The 24,828-nt window shown below is 36.1% G+C and overlaps 2 protein-coding genes across 2 annotated transcripts in view; both read right to left on the bottom strand.

The window, feature by feature from the left end:
• The window catches only part of si:ch1073-513e17.1 (sialin), a 193,501-nt gene that overhangs the window by 47,698 nt on the left and 120,975 nt on the right, over positions 1 to 24,828 (bottom strand). The window lies entirely within an intron of this gene.
• LOC111564499 (Na(+)/H(+) exchanger beta-like) lies at positions 444 to 24,828 on the bottom strand. The gene is made up of 12 exons (XM_055017602.1): positions 24,532 to 24,828; positions 17,252 to 17,715; positions 13,952 to 14,202; positions 12,715 to 12,932; positions 10,787 to 10,983; positions 10,157 to 10,246; positions 9,870 to 9,940; positions 8,246 to 8,419; positions 6,598 to 6,712; positions 6,416 to 6,514; positions 5,414 to 5,486; positions 444 to 4,651 (listed from the first exon to the last, which is right to left on the bottom strand). Exons 1-12 carry the CDS (start codon positions 24,824 to 24,826, stop codon positions 4,437 to 4,439), a joined length of 2,262 nt encoding a protein of 753 aa, XP_054873577.1. The 5' UTR covers positions 24,827 to 24,828; the 3' UTR covers positions 444 to 4,436.

Genomic DNA, 24,828 nt, shown 5'->3' with positions numbered 1-24,828 from the left:
ATTCCAACAGATATTCAGTGATTTGGACATTTTCTTGTATCATTCCCTGACTGATGGTTTTCAACAACTTTATCACAGGGTTTCTTGTAGTGTCCTTTAGTCTTCATGGTGTACCTCTATCAAGGAGTTCTGATTCACCAGTGACTGGACCTTCCAGATACAGGAGTCTTTATACTACATTCACTGAGACACATTCATTGCAGTAGATTAACTCCATTTTGATAGTCTGTTTTCAGTTTGAGAGTCTTTTCTCCTAAACTCTAGTCAGAAAATGCCAAATTAGATTAATAGAAATGATTTAATGTTAAAAAACAATTAAAAGAGAAAATGTCCAATAATGTTAATAGGCACTGTGTACTCTCCATTTTCCTTCTATCATTGCTACAAATTTTCTTCCAAAATCCAACAACATCAGCAATGAGAAACCTTCATTTCAGACAGGATTTAAAGCTTTCCTTCATTTAATAAATATTCATGATTTAACACATTTTTTTATCTTTGCAAAATCTAAAAATATCACAACTGGTAAACACACACAAAAAAAAGCAACAACATTTTAAGGCAAACACGTGCAGGCAGCAAATGCTCAGGCAGCTCAGTGTTGTGCAGTGCAGACATCAAGAGGCGATTCAGTCTCTTTAACCTCCCTGTAAAAGTCTTAAAGCATGCTCAGTTAGCAGGAACACACCTAAATACTGACATGTAACACCCTGTTCACTCTGTAAAAGTCAACAGACGAAGCTGAAAACACTTTAAATTACGAAACGGTCACGTTATCAACAGAACACTGTGGAGCAGGTTTTTGTTGGCTTCCGTTGAGCCACGTTGCAAGTCCCTGAGAAAACACTGATCAGTCATGCAGCGAAACACAGTGATAAGCTCGTTCACAGACATCGGTCGAACTATACTGGCAGTTTGCACTTGGTTTTAAAGCAAGTTTAAAGGTGCAGTGTGTAGAGATTAGCGACATCTAGTGGAGAGACTGTATACGCCTCTTGCTTCAACCCCATGTAGGAGAACTTAAAGAACGCTCAAGTCCCTCTCTAGCTGTGTTTCCATGTTTGTAAAGTGAATTTTGTTTCCATTAACAGCTATGAAGCGACTAAACTACACACCAGTAGGTGGCAGTACAGGCAACGTGGATGTAATAAACAGAGTAGAAGAGACAAAAAGCCAGAAACAAAATTGTTCTCCAACAGCTTAAAATGTTTGTAAAAAGAGGAAACAACAAATAAAACGTTTGCCACTATGAGAAAAAATGGACATAGATTGTTGTGAAATTTGGAAAGTTGTAATTAGTCCATCTGTTGGCAGACTGAAAATGTCTTGTTTTTATTTTTTAGACCAATTTTGAACCTAAAAAGATCATTGAAGTTTGTCTTAAAATGATGAGCTGAATGAATGAACAGTTGAAAGTTTACTCAACTCATAAAATTAAGTTGATACGAAGCAAAACTAGCAGATAAACAGAATTTCCAAGGTGCATTGTTAGACAGCTAAAACCTCCTCTTTTATTGCAGTGTGATGTGTTGGAAACATGCTGTGTATCTTACTTAAATCAAATTGTAGTGGTTTCTTTTCAGAATAATCAAAAAACTTTACCATTGAATTTTTTTAAAAAATCTAAGAAAAGCAGCTATCTAACCAATGTCTACGTGACTAGTTGGTTCAACTTAACATTTTAAGTTTAACTGTTTTTGAAAAATGAACCTACAAATACATTCATTCTGTCATGAAGCAAAGACAACGAAAGAAACAATCAATCAAACATGTGAGTTAAGTGTTTGCAGCACTTATTCGAAAAAGGTGTTTCTACCTTTAACCCTCTTGTCGTCCTGTGGGTCAAAATTAACCCGTTTTAAAGTCTGAAAATGAGGGGGAAAAAGAAAATCACAGTGAAACTTCTGATGTCCACATTTTAAACATTTTTGGGAAATCTTTGAAAATGTTTTGGTGCCAAAAAAAATGTTAAAAATGTTCTTAAGAAAATATCAGAAGTTTTACTGATGTATATGTAATCATTTTAGATATTTTTAGGATTTTTTGGAACATTTTTACTCATTTTTTGAAATGTTTACAAGAATTTTCTTGCCAAATTTGGGGAATTTTTAAAAAATAAAACTTTTAAGGGAAACTTTTAAGGAATTATTGGAATTTTCTTCCTAAAGGTTTTGCAAATTTTCAGAAATCATTTTGGGGAATTTTTTGCTGAATTTTGGGATTCTTTTCAGACAAGGAAACAATATTTTTTGGTGCCTGTAGATGAAGACAACAGGAGGGTTAATAGAGCAAATTTTAAAAATTTAAAAAAAGAAACTTTTTGCAAAATTAGGAAAGTTTTCTTTTAAATTCTGCAGTTTCCTTACACTTTTTTCAAATGTACCTACAAATAAATTGAATGGTTTGTCCATTTTGGGCCACCGTACAAACATGGTGCAACATTGCCGACCTCTTGGACGATAAACCACTTCTGCAGTAGACATAAATCTCACTCTAAGGTGACAAAAATATAACACATTGTTATGTTCCTGTGATGTAACACCAAAGAAACCCTGACTCTATTTGCTATATTACATTTCTGTGAATACATCCCTTTTAATTCTACACACTGCACCATTAACATCCTTCAGTCACCAGATGTGTGTTTTCTACTTTAATTAGCACATAAAATACTTTTTCTGAGAGTTGTTTTTAAGGAATTTTGTCCAAGATATGTATATAGCAGTACACATTTCATTAAAATAACAGCTACGCTAGCAGCTCTGTGAGGCTGTAATTTGGCACCGCTAAATGCTAACATGTAGAGCAGGTCTAAAGCTAGCATCCGTTAGCATGCTAATATTAGCTAAAGAGCACTAAATACAACATAGAGCTGAGGCTGATGGGAATGTTTTTTTGCTTCACAGGAAGTCAGACTAATAATATCGACCTGATGAGGATGTCTTTAGACTTTATGGTTCATGTTGAGGGAATGTGAACGTCTGAACCTAATTACATGTCAATCGATTCAGTGGTAAAGCTGCAACAATTAATCGTTTAATTGACCAGTTTTCAACTATTAAATTCACCATCTGCTGTTTTGATGATGCATCAGTTTGAGTAATTCTCTAAGAAAAAGAAGTGAAAATTCTCTGATTGTAGCTTCTTAAATGTGATTTTTTTTCTGGTTTCTTTACGTCTCTGTGACAGTAAACTGAATATATTTGGGTTGTGGGCAAAACAAGACATCTTAGAATGTAACTTTGATTGAAATTTTCACTATTTTCTGGATTTTTTTATTATTTTTTTTACACCAAACAACTAATTGATGAATCAAGAACATAAGATACGGATTAATCAGCTATGAATATAGTGATTACCTACAGCTATATTAAATATTTTATGGGATTTTTCAATTAAAAAACAACTTCACTGTGAAGCTAGAGGTCAAAAAGAAGTCAGAAGATAAATGAAAGCTGCAGGATTCATCCTCTGGTTGCCACAAATGTGAAAATGAAAACTTTCTGTTGATCCATCTAAAGGTTGTTAAGATATTTCAGAATGGACCAAAGTGATGGACTGAGCCTCACTGCTAGCATGACTAAAAACTAACTTGAAATGATCTCCAACATATTTTTAGTGCTTCTTCATTGTAGTTGCTTCTGATGTATCGACCCGCATACGTTCTACTGCAGATGGATGACAGATTAAAGCAAAACCTGACCTCTACAGTTAGAGGATCTTACTTTCTTGGGATGTTTTGGGTCTCCTTAGAGGGAAAAATCACTGCAAATCAAAACAAAGTTGTTCTGATAGATCACTTTCTATGGTTTTTATCCTAATGAATGACGTAAATCTCATACATAGGATACAAGGAGTCACTGAGTGGTTGGATCTCAACTAAATTCAACAATTCACTGAAATTTTGACGTTAAAATCTCCACCACCATCATCATCAGAAAACTGAGTCAGGGAACCTCTTTTGGAAGAATGGTGTCAGCAAGTAGTGGTCCAACATCTTACAAAGACACTTTATGTAGGTTTTTCCTTTAATTCGTCACCCATCTGTACCTTTGATAGACTAATATTATACCTCGGGGTTGTGCTCTTCTTTAAAGTCTTCCTAATTCTGTGCTTTGAGGGTAAAACTCCACCCGTCTGGTGCTTCAAGCTGGACAAAACAAGTGCTCTGCATGTTAAGATACAAAATGTTGACACCTGAAGCAGCCAGATGTCTCGTGTTGTGGTGCGTGTTTTGGTAATACTGCATGATCAAAACATTATGAAAAAAGACATGTCCTGAAAAATGCATATCATATCACAAAAGAACAAAAAACAATGATATGAATTATAAATATCAAGCTTTGCTACGGCTCCCCTCCACTCGGTGAACTCTTCGGGTTAACGTGGAGACGAAGAGCCAGTCGTCAGTCTTCAGGTGATTTAAATGAGCTTCATCAGGACTCCTTCTGCTCCTGGTTCGGCCCAGGATCGCTGAGGCCGCGGGACAGTTTCAGCTGATCCTCCTGGTCGTCCTGTTTGGCGTTCGGCTCGGCGTCGCTCTGATCGGACCTCTGAGGCAACTCGTTCAGCAGCCGGACAGCAGCAGATCTGGGCTTCATCTCAGCAGATCTGGGACTCTCAGCGTCGTCGTAAGTAAAAACTTGATGCTCTGGAGGACAAAGATGGAGGCTCATTAGTGCTGAAACACCATAGACAAAAAAAGCTAATTTTAGCCTTGCGTTTATTGTTTTCCTCCCTGTTTTCTTCTATTCTACGTCTTTTTCTCTTGCTCTTAGTCTGCGTATCTATATACACTGCCTGTCCAAAAAGAAGTCGCCACTTGGATTTAACTCAGCAAATAGATAAGATCCTTCCATTGGATAATTACTGCAGTGATGAATATGTTTCAGCTGAAACTTATTTAACTCTAGCTGATGCAGTGAGGAGCTTCTCATTTCTGAAACAACCATGTAGGAAGACATGTCCTGTCGTCATGGAAAGGATGTTAATCTGTCTCAGAAAGGTCAAATTATTGGCCTGCATCAAGCAAAGAAAACAACTAAGGAGATGAAACTTCTAAAATCAGGTTAAGAACCGTCCAACACATTATTAAAACCTAAAGGATAGTGGAGAACCATCATCTTCCAGGAACAAACTCTTAGATGATCATAGAAAATCAACAGTAGAACTCACAGTTATGTTTAATAGTGAAAGTAAGAACATTTCCACAATGTGAAGGGAACTCAATAAATGCTGTGACATTGCAGAAGCTTATAGAAACGATGCCACAGTGAATGAGTGTTGTTGTCAGAGCTAAAGGAGGTCCAATGAAATAGTAGAGTGTGCGACTCTTTTTTTGGACAGACAGTGTATCTGTTATTTTAGATAACTTTATCATAATATAAAGATAATTTGTGGATGTTTCGCTGACCTGGTTGAAACCCGACTTTTCTGACTGGAGGAGCCTCCTGACGGTTTGCAGGAACTGTGAGGTAGTGACTCATCTGTTAGAGAGAAACAACACTTTGTCTGTTTCACAACTCATAAGTCACCAACAACAACCTTAATGTCGACATTTAAGAGTCATAGAACGGAGCCGAAGTTTGAGACACTTTAGATTCTTTTAACAGCCAATAAAATAATATCTTAAATACACAAATTCAAGTAGAGTTTCACAATGGTAATATTTTTTAAAAAAATCATATTTCTATACAGATTCCAGCTAAAGTTTAACTCTCCTGTTGTCCTCATTTACGGGCACCACAAAATATTGTTTCCATGTCTGAAAAAAATCCCAAAAATCAGCAAAAAAAATTCCCAAGTTTCTGAAAATTTGCAAAACCTTCAGGAAGAAAATTCCAGTAATTTCTTAAAAGTATTATCTTAAAAAAATTCCCCAAATTTGGCAAGAAGATTCTTGTAAATATTTTCCAAAAAATGAGTAAAAATCTTCCAAAAAAATCCTAACAATATCTAAAGTGATTCCATGTATATCAGTAAAACTTCTAAGATTTTCTTTAAGAACATTCACATAAAAATCAACCAAAATCCAGCAAAATTCACTGGATATTTGTTGATTTTTTTGTGAATGTTCTTAAGAAACATTTTTAACATTTCTTTTTTTCAACCAAAAAATGTTCAAAGATTTCCCAAAAATGTTGAAAATGTGGACATCAGAAGTTTCACTGTGAAAATATATATATATTTTTCCCCACATTTTCAAATCTTAAAACGGGTCAATTTTGACCCGCAGGACGACAGAAGGGTCAAAACATTTCCTCAGTGGTGTCATCTACAATCAACATGAAATATTTGGACGTTCCAGGGAACCAAAAATGAAGCATCAGCAAAACGAACTAAAGGAGTACATTTCCTAATCAGAGACCAGTTTTAGAAATACTTCCACAGAACTAGAGTCTGTGCAGAAACTCACCCTCCTCCCCATCTCCACCCGCTGCTTCCTGAGATGAACTTCGCTCACGTTGTCCTCGAACGGGTCGATCATCAGGTCGTGTCGGCTGTAAGAACGAAGCTGGGGAGAGAAGATGGAGAACGGCAGAGTAAGACACACAAATATCGTGACAACCTGAACTCATCACGTCCATCAAACCTCACCCTCTGTCTGGTGTTCTGCAGGTTTGCTCTCAGGAGCTTCCTGATCTCCTCCTCTCGACTCTTGGAGATGCTCGGCATCGCTCGTCGTCTGGGCGGCTCTCTGGGCTGGATGTTCCTGAGGAGGGAAAATCACTGAATAAACAGATGCAGGACGCTAGATTTGATTAAAAAAAATCTAACTTTTTTATACATTTTTATTGCCCTGAAGCACAAAATGAGCCATCTTCTGGGTTTGTGCTTCTTTATTTGACAATTTTACACATTTTCAAGGCAATCAGTATGAAAAAATGGAAAAAAAATAATAAAATCTGGAAACAATAACAGTAATTTGGCCAGCATTAATGTTTTAGATTTTTCTCTACATCTTATTTATAATTTTTTAAATGAAAAAAATGTAGCAGGAGCAAAGAAAAATGTGTAAATTGTCAATATACAGAAACAGGACACTAAGTTTTATCAAAAATAATAACTTATTTCACTTTTTAAAGAGCATTTCTTTTAGATTTTAATTGCCCTGAAGCACAAAATGAGCCATCTTCTGCGTTTGTGTTGCTTTATTTGATAATCTTACACTTTTTGGAGGGGACAAGAGGTAAAATTATTTAAGCATTTACAGAAAAAGGAAAAAATATAGTAAAATCTGAAAATGATAATAGTATTCTTTGCAGAATGAACATTTTAACTTATTCCTACCTTTTACCTATAATCTTATTTAATTAAAAAATGTAGCAGGAACAAAATGTGCTGATTCTCAATGTACAGAGACAGTAACACTTGATTTGATCAAAAACAAGGACTTATTGTACTTTTTAAAGGATTTTTCTTGTAGATTTATTTGTCCTGAATGAGCCATCGTCAAGTCTGTGCGGCTTTATTTTAAAATTTTATCCGTTTTCTAGGCAATAAGAGGTCAAATAATTAAATAAATCTCAGATAAAATGTAAAAACATAGTAAAATCTGAAAACATTCATAGGATTTTTTTGCAAGATGAATGTTTTAATTGATTCCGTTCTTTTATCAATGATCTTTTTTAGCTAAAAAACGTAGCAGGAGCAAAGACAAATGTGTGAATACTCATTGGAGAGAAAAGGGGACATTTTATTAAAAACAATAACTGATTTGTCTTTTTAAATGATTTTCTTAGATTTAAATTGCCCTAAAGCACAAAATCTGCATAATGTGTTTCACTGGTTTACCTTCTACTGGGTTTGTGCTGCTTTATTTCAAAATTCTACACTTTTTCATGGCAACAAGAGGAGAAATTATTGAATAGTTTCAGAGAAAATGGAAAAATATTGTGAAAACTGAAAACAGTAATAGGATTTTGTGCAGCAAATTCTGTCCCTACTTCTCATATACATTTTTTTTTAAAATTTAAAAAGAAAAATGCACAAATTCCTGCTTTGTGGGCTCCAACGTTGCTTTTATAAGTGGGATTTCAAGTATTTTCCTCCCTATAAATCATTTTCTGAGTTTTGGGCTACACTCAAATACTTTAATAATGACATTTCTGCACCACGATGCAGTTTAGTTCCATTTATTAGGATTCCCATCAGCAGAGCAGAAGCTACTCTGCTGCTTCCTGTGGTTCACAAAAAGCTTTTAAAATCCGATAATGTACCATTAAAGCGACATATTTGTACTCACTGCATGGACACGGAGGACATGACGCTGGGCAGCTTACTGGTGCTCCCGCTCTCCACCAGCATCATGGCCTGTTTCAGCTCCAGCTTGTTGTAGAAGGAAATGAGCTGCGGCTCGGTGGAACGTTCGCCGGCAATCAGCCACTTCTTCACGTACTTCTTGTTGAAGCGATTCAGCCTGAACGCAGCAGAAAAATCATTTATTAGAAAGGTTTTTAAAAAGTTAGTATGAATAATAAGTACTATGAATAACAAAATAATAATTAGTATTATAAATCTTCATTTAAATGTACTGTTACAAAAGAGCAAAATAAATATATTACAATATTTGGAAAATAATATACGTAAAATAAATATTATACAATGTATGGAAAATATATATATATATGTTGCAATATACAGAAAATAAATATATTACAACATATGGAAAATACATGTATTGCAATATACTTCAAATAAACAATATAAGTAAAATAAATATATTACAAAACCATAAACTAAATAATAAACACAAAAAAAAACATTACAAAATTCATAAAATAAATATAGTACAACATAGAGAAAATAAATATATTACAATATAGGTAAAAATCCTTCACTGAAAATGTTACTGAAAAGAAAACATAACAAGGTAAATCTACTTTAAAAAATAAAAGTATTCAATGAAAAGAAAAAACCCTGTGAGTATGATTCTGTTATACATATTATATTAATAAGTTAATAAATTCAGGTGTAAGCAGCATTTTAGTGTTGAAATGGTGATAATTTTAAACTATTTCGCATCAAACAGCAACTAATGATTATTTTTTATCATCAGATCAGTCTGCTGATTATTTTCTTGCACAATCACTTGATTTTTTTTTTGGTTTGTAATATTCAGAAATTAGTGAAAAATGTCCTCAGAATTATGTAGCTGCTTGTTTTAACATTGCAATTATGAATGGACTGTAAAACTATTAAAAAAAATCATTATATATAAATATTCACAATTCTAATATTGTGAAATTATGGGAAATCATGAAATTATTTGTTTTTACAAGACTACTAAAATAGTGTTGATTAATGTTGATTAATGAATGTATTGTTTAATCACTGCAGCTCTGCTTGTACATGTATTCAAGTAGTTCTTGTATTTTTTAATGCAGGAATCTTAATTTTGTACCTTAAATTGCAGCTAAAGCTTTACATTCCTCAACAAGAAATTCCAAATTCCTGCATTAAATTAAATTAAAGTCTATTTTGGGCTCATTCGCTGCACCTTTTACTCTAAATCACAATATTTAGAGCAGGTGTTTGATTTGCAAAAACAGCTCTGTGTTCCTCTAAAGCACCAAATATTTACATGTTGTTGAGTAAATGAATAAAAAATGTCTTCAGTCCCCCCTTTAATTTCTTTTTACCCAATAAAACAAGCAGATATTTAGGTTTTTTGCTTTTCAACATCTACAACTTGATGAAAAATGGATGTGAGAACTGATTCTGAGTGTTTTAAAGCTAAATATTTGCCCTTTTCCTGATAACTGGAAGCTTATAATTATTAATTATTAAAAATAATCCCTCCAAATTTCCTTTTTAAACCTTAAATACTGAATTACAAAGCTGAAGTAGACATGGTAAGATACTCATACTTGTCCTTCCAGTGATGATGTCCATAATGACCACAGACGTCCTCAATTCCGGTCAGCAGATGATCCAGGAACTGAAAGCCAAAGTAGTTCATATGAGCTGTTATTTATACACATTTTATTGATGAACCGTGAACAAAAGACTTTTAAAGAGTTTTAAATCAACAGTTTGATCCTGTATGTCTCACATTGTCATTCTGTCAGCCTCAAATGTCACCAAAGACTTTTGTCCATCAATGTTTTATTTAAATAACAGATAAAATGAAGGAAAACGTGACTGAAAATCTCACCTGTGTGTGGATCTCCTCATTAATTGATCCTTTGCTCTCTTTCTTCCTCTTCACAGCCAGAAGCTCCACCAGAGGTCTGATGGTCATTCCCTTTAAGAAACAAATTTAAATACATACGCCATGTTTTTTACTTTTATGACACACAAAAAATGTAATTTTCAATAATAAACTCTGGTCAGATTCCCAAATGACTTGATGTCGACGTGTCCAAGTTCTTCCCTTCACCACTAAAGGCCAGTAGAGACCATAAATGTGGATTATTAAGAAAAAAACAAATACAATTATATTCAGTTTGAAGCTTATTTTGACAGAGAATCATGCATGAGCCTTTTAATTATTGAAACATCTTATATATTACATTTTGTATATTTTAGATTTTTATTTATGTCTGTTTTGGTGTATTTTCATTGCTATATCTTGGTTTTTGAGACATGTAATGCAAACTGATGTAGTTTAACATAGTTTCAATAGCAAAAGCATGAATCTAATGCTGCACAAAGAGTGTAGAATTATTCCTAAATAGAGATAGACTTTCCTATTGTTATTGGTCTAAAAAATAAAGGATTTATGTTATTATTTTCCCAGCATCTGCATGCAAAGACTTTTTAATCTTAAAATAGAGTATCTCACCTGCACGAACACAGTGAAGAAGATGACGGTGATGATGGCGGTGAGGAACATGTGCTTCATCTTGCTGTCGGTCAGCAGGAAGCCCAGCGAGAAGGCGATGGCGCCTCGCAGGCCACCGTAGGCCACGATGAACTGGTCCTTTTTGGTCAGTTTCACAATACGGAATTTATTGATGATGGACGTGAGACCAATGACACCTGAAACACAGAAAACATTTAGAAAGAACTGGATGTTATTAATAATCCTACAGTAAAATAGCAAAATGCAGCAGCTGGACTCTCAGTCAAAATTAAGTTAAGATCAGAATCGGAATTTTAGGTATTTACCTCACTTTTAAATGATAATACACAAGAGAAATGTGTCATTTCTGATTGACACTAAGTAGGAACTTATGGTGAGAACTGTAGTGACTGCACTCCAGCTCTTGATGGCTAACAAAGAAGATTTAGCTTCATCATATTTACTTACTTTCCCCTGTTTTGTAGAACTGAAAAATTTGTTCCCTATCTGTATAGTTAACTTTGCTACTCGCATGAATAAAATAAAAGCTAAATCTCAAAGGTCATTGTGAAAAGAAAGTAACAAAATTAGTCTCTGGTTAGCCAGCTAAAGGCTAACTAGCTTAATGCTAACTAGCCAAATGCTAACTACCAAACACTAATAGCCTAGCTTAGTTTAATCATAGGATTTTATGAGGGTAATTTGTATTTAAATCATATATTTTTATGTATTTCTTTCATGATTATTAAACATGCCTCTTTGTACAAATAGTCAAAACTGAGTCAAAACCACAATATTTTACATCTCTTACCTTACCGTAAAAATGTTACACTTTAAATTAAAGTAACATTTCTTATTCCCTAGCACTAGAAACAAAGGTATAATAGTGGTTTTATATTGCACTGACAATAATACTAAATGTTAATAATAATTAGTGTAAATAAAATTAATATAAATAAATTAGTTCATAATGGGTCAACATCAAATTGCACTGGGGCAGCTGATGAAAGAAAGCTAGCTAAACTAAATGCACTCATTTTGTCCCGTTTCATTCAAGTGAAAATCTGCTTAAAAGCTCCAAAATGTAATTAAGTTAGCTACACACATAAATAAAATCAAAACTGAGTCAAGACATCAATCTTACAGAGGTCTTCATAACAAACATTACACTATAGAAAAGAGTCATTTTTGATTCAGAAGAACTAGAAGGTAACAAGAGGTAGAACACTGCTTTTATTTTCCAGTGCCTACATTAGTAGGTACATTTATTCTTTGAAATGTTTTATTAACTTTAATTACTCTAAATACACAGTATTTATTATAAATAAACCAGCTTATAATGGTTAAAAAAAAACAAACTGCAGTGAGTGCAATGCAGCTAGTGACAGCTAACAAAAGAGATTTTACCTAAAGTGAATTTATCCACTTATTTCTGTTTAATATGAGTGAAAAATAATTTTTAATGCACCTATATCTGGGTAAATAAGTTTGTTATGCCACATTTGTCAATAAAATAAAAGCTAAATCTTAAAATATATTGTAGAAAGGAAGTAACCAAACTACTCCAGCTACAAGCTAACTAGCTAAATGCTTATTAGCTTAGCTTAGCAGAGTTGCCACTCACTGTAGGGGTTTTTGGGGAGTTTGTGTCTGTAAACAGGCTTTAAATCACATATTGTATTGCATTTATTTCATGTTTGATTAATTAAACTAACTCTTTGGTACAAAAGGGAAAAAGAGCTGAAGAAAACACAACTAATAATCAGCAGAAAAGCCGACAACATCTTTGCTAAAATCATTATTTTTCCCTTTTGTGTATTAATCTTAAAATATCAGCAATGTTAATTGAAAAAATAAAATCACTGTAGCATTATTGGCCCAATAAACCCAGATAAACTCAGTATCCGACTGTGTTTTCCTGCACTGACCCAGCACTCTGGACACCAGACAGAGGAAGACGGTGAAGACGACGAAGGTCCAGTTCCAGTCGTGAGGTCCGGCTACCGTGGAGACGCCGAGGAAGATGAAGATGAGGGTCTCACTGACGCTGCTCCACATCTTCAGGAAGTATTTGACTGTGGTGTAGGACTTATGGGAGATGTTGGCCTCCACGTAGGGACGCATTATCACACCACACGCTATCAAACTGGTCAGGAAATAAAGAAACACAGAGGGGAAGATGAAATGAACAACACAGTGATGTCTGACAGATGGTTCTCCAAGATTTACATCTGCATGAGACAAGTTCTTTAGAATATGTTGCCTGAATTTTGAGAATTTTATCAGTTTTCAAACCCTGGAAATAGTCGAAAATCGATCTGTGAGGTCATTTTAAGCTATTCTAAAGGATTCAGTATCTCCAGAAATAAAACTCCTGCAGCCGTGAAATTTAGTGAGAACACAGACAGAATAGTTGCTAATAGATATAAATGATTAAATACTCCAGCAAAAAAATGATTTTAGTTGGAAACACATATATATTTACACTTACAGGAAGTTTCTGGGGACACAATTTTGCACTTTTTTTTCCATTTTCAAGGGCCGATAATTAAAGATTTGTCTTCTCCTTTAACCATTCAGTCATTTGGATCTGCTGGAAACTATTCTGTCTGAGATTTCAAATTTCATAACTGTGGGAGAAATTTTAATGCTATTTTTTTGTAACGGTAAAAAAGCAAAAATCCCAGGTCTGAAAACTGATGGAATTCCAAAAACGCTGCCAAAATATTTTGCAGAACTTAATTTTTGTGTCCCAAAGAACAAATGAGTAAACTATAAAACAAAATCTGAGACGGTGCAGCAACATATATCTGAATTCTGTTAGAATTAACACAAACTGACTAAACTACAATGTGTGAAAGCAGAAGTTTACACGATGGTTGTTTTATAAATGATGACCGCCACATTTTAACATGTCAACCTGAAATGTGATGCACAAATTTATAATAAGAGACAAACACAACAACAAAAACATGTTTTCACTTTGTCTTTACAGGTTATTAATGTAATTTGATGGGCGATTTTATCCACTTAAAATTAGATTTACATCACAACAAGGTGTGCAAACACTAAAAGGGTCTGAAAACTTGGTCAATCCCCTTTATTCTGAACGATAAACCAGCTAACTCGGGTCAGATTTCTATCTTTAAGTCCTCCTCTACTCACGACATGATGCCCGACAGGTGGAAGACCTCGGCCGACAGGTAAGCCATGTAGCTGTAGAGGAAGACGAACAGCGGCTCGATGACTCGGGTGTGAGACGTGAAGCGGGAGGTGAAAGCTCCCAGGATGCCGTAGATGAAGCCCACCAAGATTCCTCCCAGAGACACCACGAAGAAGCAGACCACGCCGAGGAGAGCGTCGCCGACGGAAACAGAACCTTCGTGTGAAAACTCCTTAAACAGGTGATACAGAACCTGCACAGACAAACAGAACTCACATTACAGTAGAGCTCTCATTGGCTGATTTTGCTCTATTCTGGTTAGTTTATGGATCTAAAACTGTACTTTATGCTGGCAGTACATCATTGAAGGAGTAGCATTCTAATGGCTTATCAACAAAACCAGAAAAATCTAAATCAAAAGAAAAAAGAATAATGAAAAAATCAGCTTGTGCTTTTTCTTTTATAATAATTCATGACATTAACGAGACGGGTATGGAAACAAACAAATAGTAAAACGTAAATAGTAAAAGATCCATAGTATGAAGAGTCAACATTTTCTTTCAGTATTGGTAGCACTAGTGAGCGCTGGAAAAAATGGGGTACATGCCAAGTCCAGTTATTTTCAATTTTTGCAAACTAAATAATTCAAGAAATTCAGTTTTTTTGTTTTTTTTTCTTTTTTTCAGATTTATGAGATTATAACTGTCCGTCACATGACAAAAATTCTGTGACATTTTGACCCAACTGCAGACTTGAGACAAGTATGGACACAAATTAATGAATTAAAATAAAATGTAAATACTAAAATATTTACAGTATGTAGAGTTGCAGTTAAATTAAGAAAGATTTGTTGGGTTTGTTGCGGTCTTTGAACTAATTATCTATGACGTGACGTTCTGTTGGAAAACTGAATCAAATCTAAAGTATTAACTGTGTCATTAATCAAAATCCTGTTATTCTACATGACTCATTTAAAAATTCACCTAAAATAAACAGTTTGTTCTAAACAAAATCTACGAAAAACAAAAAATTCTTTGCTCCCCGGTACAACTGAGAAGTTATTGGAGACACAGGTGCAACCAAAAGTCATATGACAAAAATTCATGGACTTTGTGGCTGAACTGCAGGCTGTGTTCATACAGAGCAGAGAGGAGACTAGCATGGAAACAAACTCAGAATGTAAATCGTAAAATACGTATAGTAGGTAAAGTCACAACTCAAACAAGAAAGTTTTTTGTGTTTTCAACTTTCTCACGGTCTTTGAACTAATCATCTATGTCGCGATGTTCTGTTGGGAGATTTACTCATATCTAAATTATTTACTGCGAAATTTCATCAAAATCATTTGATTTGACATAACAAAATTTTAAAATTCACCAAAAATTAACCGTTTGTTCTAAACAAATTCTTTTAAAAAAAAGACAGAGAGAAAATTGTTCGCTCCTTGGCATAACTGAGAAGTTAGTGAATCAGCTGTGACCAACAGTCACATGAGAAAAATTCTGAGACTTTTCTGCTGAACTGCAGGCTGTGTGTAATTTGTAACGGCACCATTTTTTCCCAGTATTGCTAACACATGTGGGCACTTGTAAAAATTGAAAAATTAAGAAAGATATGTTGGGGTTTCAACTTTCTTAAGGTCTTTGAACTAATCATCTATAACATGACATTCAGTTGGGAAACTTAATCAAATCTAAAATATTTGTTGCAAAATTTCAGCAAAATCATTTTATTTTACATAGTAAAATTTTAAAGTTCACCAAAAATTAACCATTTGTTCTAAATAAATTCTGTAAAAAAGCTAAAATTTTTCACTCCTTAGCATAACTGAGAAGCTATTAGTGACTCAACTTCGACCAACAGTCATGTGACAAAGATTTTTCGGCTTCACTGCAAATTGTGTTTACACAGAAAAAAAGAGACTAATATGGAAGAAAAATTTAAACAATAAAATACGTCTAGTTTGTAGCGCCACCATTTTTTCCAGTATTTTTAACAGTTGTGGGCACTTAAATAAAGATATGTTGGGGTTTCAACTTTATTAAAGTCTTTCACCTAATTGGAAACTTCACCAAAGAAATTTGCCTACACTAAACTGTTTGGTCTAACCAGATTCTGTAAAAATAAAATTCTGCGCTTCTCAGTGCTGCTCTGAAGGAACTACTAACTCAAAAAATCCTACACCAGTGGGCACTTGCAAAAATCTTGTACATGTTGATTCCTTTCCTCGGCATTCAATTGATCATCAACTGCTCTTCATTTGTTTTAACTATTGATTGATTAGTAATCGATAGCTTGGCCCAGGATCATTTACAAAAATACGTTTAGTACGAAGAATCTGCATTTTTTCCAGTACTGGTAACACCAGTAAAATATTGAAATAAAAGAATCATTGAGGTTTCAACTTCGTTACAGTGTTTGAATTAATCATCTATGACGTGAAGATCTGATGGGAAACTTCACCAGACAGAAATCACCAAAATTATACCATTTGGTTTAATCAGATTCTGAAAAATCTAAAAGATCTATGCTCTATAGTGCAATCGCGAAGCCATTAGTAACTCAGCGGTGTCCCACTTGTGTGTCCCTTGATAAAAAATTTCCAGTATTGGTAACACCTCTGGGCACTGGGAAAAATAAACAATCAAGAAAGAATTTTCGGGTTTTCAACCTTCTTACGGTGTTTACTACCTAAAAGGTGTACAAAAATTAAATAGTTTTGTCCAATCCAATTCTGTAAAAAAAAAAACAAACCAAAAAGTAAAATATACATAAACAAAAAAAAAGATTTAATAACTCACCAACAATCAAGAGCCACACGACTAAATTTTCCAGTACTGTAACATCAGTGGGAATTAGAAAAAAAATGTGGTATGATTTTTTAAAAAGTTTTTGGGGAATTAATAATAGTTGGTTAAAGAAATTCAACTTTCATTTCCATCATTCTAATTTCTGAGTTGTCTCCCCTTCTAGTCATGATTTGTTTCCATAGAGGAGCAGGACTTCAGAGTAAAGTAAAAAATTAGCCTACATTGAGAAAAATTAAAATGTGACAGGAGCAAAAACTGCTCAGAAAATAATTCTTCAGTGATTTTAACTGCTGCATCAAATGTTTGTGGTTAAAAATGTTTTCCTCAGCATTTAATTAATCACAAGTTGTGCTTCATTGTTGATCGATTTTTGGATTGTTGATCGATATCGTGACCTGGTATCAGTTTCAAGAATTGGTTAAAGTTTCCATCTCTACCGTCGTGGAGTACAACGTTAGGGAGTGTAAAGTTTTGATGGAGGCGGTATCTCACCACAGTGACGGCGTCGTTGAGCAGCGACTCTCCGAACACCAGGATGTGCAGCAGCTCGTTGATGTGAATCTCCTCGAACACGGCGAGGACGGCGACGGGGTCCACGGCCGAGATGATGGAGCCGAACAGCAGGCAGGACAGCAGGTCCACGTCGGCCAGCCCGGCGCCGTCGATCTGACAGACGGCAAACATGGTCCCGCCGATGAAGAACACGTTCCACAGCGTTCCCAGGACGGCAAACACCAAGATGGTGCCCAGGTTCTCGGTGAAGGGCCGGATGGGCAGGAAGTAGCCGGCGTCCAGGATGATGGGAGGCAGCAGGTAGAGGAAGAAGAGCTTGGAGTCGAGAACCGGAGCGTTGGTTCCCTCCACGGCTTTGATGGTTCCACCAACCAGCAGGCCGACCACGATCAGCAGGCAGCTCTCCGGGACGACGTGGGAAATTCTGGGGATGATGTGGAAACCTGCAGACACAACAACAAGACAGGGTTTACTCCTGAAAAAACAGGAAACAGTTAAATAACTAATCAAATGTTCATTTATCAACCAAATGTACACATCTGACTCTTGATCTGACCTTTCTAATGTGACGTTTGTGTTTTTATTAATCAAAAACTTTTTGGTCGAACAAAATTACACCCTTTAAGACGTCACCTTGAACTCTGAAAGAAATGTTCAAGCCAAAATATAAAAAAAATTTGATGATTTTACTCTCTAAATAAAGAGAATTGGTGTGTTTCTTTGTCTTCTAGTTATAGAACACACCTTTAAATATATAAAAACAATTTTTTTCAAGATTTTCTTTTTTAATAGAAATAAACCAACAAGCTTATTTCAGAAAAATGTTTAAACCATTTTCAAGCAGAAATAACCACAAAAAAAAGGAATGATTCCCGATTCTGTGGCTTTTTTTTGTCTTTCAGTTACAGAAAATTTTGTAAATTATGCTAATTTTTAGTCTTTGATATCTGGTCAGGGAAAAAAGAAGCAATCAGGACATTTTCCACTATTTTCAGATTTTTAATAACTCAAGGAACAGTGGAGTTATTTGATGCTGCACATTTGTCTGTCTGTCTGTCTGTCTGTCTGTCTGTCTCTCTGTCTCTCTGTCTGTCTGTCTGTCTGTCTGTCTGTCTCTCTGTCTGTCTCTCTGTCTGTCTGTCTGTCCGTCTGTTAGCAACATTATTCAAAAACAGACCAACAGATTTGGATAAAATTTTCAGAGAAGGTCAGAAATGACACAAGGAGCAAGTGATTAGATTTTGCCAGTGATGCAGCTTATAGTCTGGATCCATGGATTTGTTAAAGATTTCTGTATCATTGCCAGATAGCAGCCCAGCATCACTGTAACCATGACAACAAGTGAACACTACATCAGCTGCCTGCTGACGATCACATGATTGTGATCCTACTACAAATCCACCACTGTGGACTTATCAGGTCTTATCCGTCAGAAATGATACAAGGAACAACTGATTAAATTGTAGGGATGTTTCTGAATCCCATCAATTCCCGCCACTACATATTTAGGTCACGTGATTCTGTATCTGTACATAACGTACACATGCAGAACACACACCTGTGCTCAGCGCAAGGTCATTTTGTTTGTGGGTACATCTATATTAAATGGACACATTCTATGGTGTCATGATTTCTGCCTCAAATATTTTCAAGATTTCATCCGTCAGAAATAATACAATGACTGAGCAGCCTTGGAGGAGTACTGCTCTCTCTGAGTGCTTTTTTTGTTAGAAATTACATCATTATTTTCTTATAAATAAATCAATAGGTTGATAAAAAGTATTTAAGCCATTTTTCATATAAAAATGGCCAGACATTTCCACATTTCACTCTCAAAACCATGAAAATTGCTGCTATTCTTTGTCTTTTATTCGTTGAAAACACAATTATTAGGATCATTGGGATCTTGGATATCTGGTCAGGGAAAAAAGCAATTCAAGCAATATTTCTTCACAATTTTGTTGTTTTAAAGGCAAAATTATTATTAGATTCATCTAAAGAATAAATAAATAACTCATCTTTTTCTCAATATCATTAGTAACACTAAAAAAACAGGGTAATTTTGTTTCTAGAAGCAGGAGAACCATGTAATGCAGGATGCAAAAAGAGTTTTCAAGAAAGCTTTGTACCGAGACCAGATATAGCTAAAGATCTCTGTGTGCTTTACAGCAGCAATAACGTCCTCATAAAATATAAAACAGGTTTTCACAGCAACTCAATTTTCTGCTGCAGGCGAACAAACAGCCCGCCGAAAGAAACAAGACATCTGTTGGGAAATATCTGTCTAAACATCACGTATTTAATCTATATTTAATCAGGAACAGTATTTGCTTGAAATGGAAAATTAGCCGCTACATCTAAAGGTCAGTTTCATCCTCTAGTCTAAAAAATGCCAGAAAACTTTGAAATTTGATTATCTCGAGTCCCTGACATGTCACCAAACATCAGACAAACACTACAGGTTTAATGTGAAGTGTTAAAGGGCAGCTAGAATAAACCTTTAAGACAAAATCCAGAAAATAAACTGCGTAAATCTCTCTATATTAACTCTCTGAATCATAAAATCTCCCAGCAGGTTTGAAAAGGTATATTATCTTTAAACAACGTCAAAATTACAGCATTTATCAGAGCTACGCAGAAAGAATCATCTAATCATCTCTAAAATTGTGACATTTTGTTAAAATCCCTTGATTCTGCATGTCTCATTTTCAAAAATTTCCAAAAACAAATCATTTGGCTTGAGCAAATTCAGTAAGCACTGAAAAATTCTGCACTTTGTTGCACAACCATGAAGCCATCAGTAACTCAGCTGCGACCAACAGTCACATGACAAAAATTCAGTAATTTATCAGTTGAACTGCAGGCTGTGTTTAGTGTATTTAACCTGGAAACAAAAAAATAAATAGTTAAATATGTATTTCATGCAGAACTGTAATCTTTCCAATATTGGTAATACACGTGGGCATTTGCTGAAAAAAAAAATCTTGCTCAATATGTTGATTCCAGATTTTTGAACATTTTGCAAAAATAAATAATCAAAGAATTGTTCTTTTTGTATGATTTATGGTGTTCTAACTTTGTCAAACTGCACAGAATACATGTTTAGGTTTTCTCTACTTCTAGTTCTGGTTGTTCTGTTTCTATAGAGGTGCAGGTTTTTATATTGAAGTGAAAAATGAGCCCTCAGTGAGGAAAAATGTGTCCAGAAACTGCTTGGAGTTCAGAGGGTTAAATGGTACAAGTGCACATGAGTTAATGTAACAAACTCACAGGAGAGTTTAAATAATTTCATCAACTCTGAGCTTCGGTTTAAGTGAATGAATGAAACTGTAAACATAAAGAAGCCTCACGTTTGTCAGTGATTCCAACATGAGTCTCGGTTGTATTTAAAGGCTGCAGAGAGCATCTTGAATAATCACTGCAGCACAGAAGCCTCAGACTCCTGCTGCTCTTTTAGCTGCGCTGTTTGTTCACATGAACTCTCTCAGCCCTGACATTCAGCCCCATGGTCATGTGACGGAGGCGTTTTCTGCACACTGACATCTTTGTTATCGAGCAGTGCATTAGGACAGGAAGCCGGACCGGCCCTCTGAGACAAACAGCTGGACCGACTGATAAGACGCCGCTGAGCCTCGCCGAATCGACCCGGCCAATAGAAACCACAGGAGACCCTCCATCAGCCAATCAAATCAGTGGAAAACCTTCAACGTGGTGGAAAAAACAACCACAGAGAAGTCACAAAGCATCTCTATGTGCTGAAGAGAGGAAGAAATGAAGCTCAGCGTGATGAAGGCTTCAAGGTCACATCCAGTAAGACTGAGTTCAGCTTTTAGTAGGAAACATCCACGAACACAAACTGAATAAGTCATAATAGAATACAGCTTAATAAACTGAATTCTGAAAGCCTGTGTCAAGGCCAATAAATGCAAATTTTAAAGTACTGTGAACAACAATTATTATTAGAGTAAGAAAACAAGAAAACCAATGTGGAAAAGATGACTTAATGGCCAAAAGTACAGATCTCCAAAAAACACCATAAAGTTGAAAAAACAAAAATTATAACCTTCGTGAAATAAAGATTTACTGCAGAACTGCAATAATTTAAACTCTGTACTCCAAATAAACTGAGAAATTATTTTATGATGAACTATTATTGCACCAAAAATAATGTCAGATAAAATCAACCAAAATATGGTTTATTAGGGAAATTAGTAGATAAAATGTGATATTTAGTGTTTTTCTTAATGCTCATAAATTCATAGTATTGGTTGGTGGTTTACATCATGATGCTGCCGCCACCGTGCTTCACAGTAAGGACGATGTGTTTGTGATGATGTGCAGTGTTTGGGGTCCCCTAAACATTTTTTGTGTTGCACCAAAAATCATGTGAGATAGATTTAACCAAAATATGGTTTATTAGGGAAATTAGTCGATAAAACGCGATATTTTGTGTTTTTCTTAAATGCTCTTAAATTCTTAGACTTGGTTGGTGGTTAGTTGAATATTTCTTTACAGTAAAAGTAGTTAAAACCAGGTCACTTTTACTCTTTAATAAAGGTTTAAAACACACTCAAAATACTACAAAAACATTAAAGTACATCTTCATTGTCCTCTGAAAGTAAACATACTCTGTAGCACTGTAAAATAATGAATACTGCCAGCAGGAAAACACAGTGTCCAAAAGAGGAGGAGCAGCTGTATCAAACCTAAAGGTCACTGCATGAGATTAATTATAATAAATCCCCTCATATCCCTGTAATTAGTCCATATCTGACCCTTCAACATTTGCTACGACAGCAGTAAACAGACGCATGAGGCCCGTCTTAAAATAACTGGAGCAGAATGTGGAAACTCTATTAGCAGATGATAATACTGAGCGGTGGGAATATCCTGTCTCTGGACTCTCACACAACCAGCAATCCCAGTTTCAGATCCACAACTCTGCAGCTGCTCCTTTTATTATTATCATTTCTGATTATCTCATGATCAAATGTTATTAGTTTGACCTATAAAATATCAGAAACAGAGCAAAAAATGTTCTACAGTCCCAATGTAATGTATTAACAATAGGTTTTTGGCATCCAACCAATGACCACAATCTCCAAATAGATAGTTTATGGTCTTTACATGCAGGAGTGGAAGGTAACTGAGCACTTTACTTGAGTATTTCCATGTTATTCTGCATATAAGCAATGATTAAACCAGAGTTTTCAAGCATGTTTGGCTCCTTTCAGACAATGGTGTGGTTTCATTTCATCAAAATGGTCCCACAGTTCAACCAAAATTAGATGAAAACTGATAACAGATGTGTGAATCGAAACTTCGTCTTCCTTCCTTGCTCAGATTTATCTTCTGCCTCTGAATATAAAGTAGTTCAAACTGCAGCAGCTCCAACAGTCAGCTGCTGTTGATGCAATGATCCATCACTGTTAATAATATATCTGCCAGACTGTATCTTTACTGTTACTTCTTTACTGTTACTTGTTATTCATCCAGGAGTTTTACTTGCATTGTAGTATTTTTACTTGTCTTTTATGGTACTTTTAGTTCAGTGAAGGATCTGAATACTTCTTCCATCACTAATGACTTACATCATGATGCTGCCACCACCGTGCTTCACATCATGATGCTGCCGCCTCCATGCTTCACATCATGATGCTGCCACCACCATGCTTCACGTCATGATGCTGCCACCACCATGCTTCACATCATGATGCTGCCACCACCATGCTTCACATCATGATGCTGCCACCACCATGCTTCACGTCATGATGCTGCCACCACCTTGCTTCACATCATAATGCTGCCACCACCATGCTTCACATCATGATGCTGCCACCACCATGCTTCACATCATGATGCTGCCACCACCGTGCTTCACATCATGATGCTGCCGCCTCCATGCTTCACATCATGATGCTGCCGCCTCCATGCTTCACATCATGATGCTGCCACCATCATGCTTCACGTCATGATGCTGCCACCACCTTGCTTCACATCATAATGCTGCCACCACCTTGCTTCACATCATGATGCTGCCACCACCATGCTTCATGTCATGATGCTGCCACCACCATGCTTCATGTCATGATGCTGCCACCATCATGCTTCACATCATAATGCTGCCACCACCGTGCTTCACATCATGATGCTGCCATCACCATGCTTCACATCATGATGCTGCCACCACCATGCTTCACATCATGATGCTGCCGCCACCATGCTTCACATCATGATGCTGCCGCCACCATGCTTCACATCATGATGCTGCCACCTCCATGCTTCACATCATGATGCTGCCACCACCATACATCACATCATGATGCTGCCACCACCATGCTTCACAGTGGGAGTGCTTGGTGGAAGCGTCAAGTCTAATGGCCAAAAAGCTAATTTCTCGTCTCATCAGACCAAAGAACCATCTTCTATTTGATTTCAGAGTCTCCTACAAGCCTTTTGGTGAACTCAGACCAAATTTAATAAGAGTCTTTCTCCTTGTCTCCCATAAAGTTTTGACTGGTGAAGAACAGACAACAGTTGTTGTATGAACAGTTTCTCCTATCTCAGCTGCTGAAGCTTGTAACTCCTTTAGAGGAGTCATAGGTGTCTTGGTGGCCTCACTCACTCGTCTCTTTCTTGCTCGGTCACTCAGTTCTTGAGGATGTCCTGCTTTAGTCAGATTTACACAAGAGCCAGCTTCCTTCCATTTCTCAATGATAGCTTTAACTGGACTCCAACAGATATTCAGTGACTTTTTCTTGTATCATCCTAACTGATGCTTTTCACAGAGTTTCTTGAAATGTTCTTTAGTCTTCATGGTGTAGTTCTATCCAGGAGTTCTGATTCATCAGTGACTGGACCTTCCAGATACAGGAGTCTTTATACTACAGTCACTAAGACACATTCTATTCTCCATTCTTACAATCCTTCCAGGGCCTGCTGCTGAGAAGCATGCCCCAAAAATGATGCTGCCACCACCATGCATCTCTTGTAAATTCATGTCAGAAATTGACCATGACTCACAGTTGAAAAGCAATTTAGGAAGAAAACTTGGTGCGAAACCTTTAGGTGTTACACCTCAGTCTGTAGTGAAAGACAGATCAATAAACTTCAACTGCTTAAAAAACTGTGTAAGAGCCTGTAAAAGGCCATAAAATTCACTTTTGGGGGCCTCCTCCAGTCTGGATAATTGATAACTTTTTCACTGATGCCAGATCAGATGAGGATGTATTGATTAACTGTGTTCTTGTGTCACTCACCAAGTTTCATGAGCAGCGCCAGCAGGATCCACATGGAGATCTCAAAGGGTTTCCTGACGTGCTCGAAGTTAAAGGCGAGGACGGGGAAAGCCTTCTTGTGCTCCGTGGAGTTGCCGTGGTGGTCGTGGGGATCCTCCTGCGTGGATCGTGCTGGACGGATCCACGTCTCGTTGCTCCCCGAAACAACATCACGACTCGCGGAGGCGCAGCGGAGGAAAACGAGCAGAAAAACGCACAAGAAGGCGGCCGTGAGACGCGGAGAGAAGCGGCTCCGGGCGGGTCGGGGATCAGCCATGA

Source organism: Amphiprion ocellaris, chromosome 15 (assembly GCF_022539595.1).
Source record: "Amphiprion ocellaris isolate individual 3 ecotype Okinawa chromosome 15, ASM2253959v1, whole genome shotgun sequence".
NCBI lineage: Eukaryota > Metazoa > Chordata > Actinopteri > Pomacentridae > Amphiprion > Amphiprion ocellaris.
Note: the sequence above shows the minus strand (reverse complement) of the source record. Positions and strands in the feature narration are given on the sequence as shown.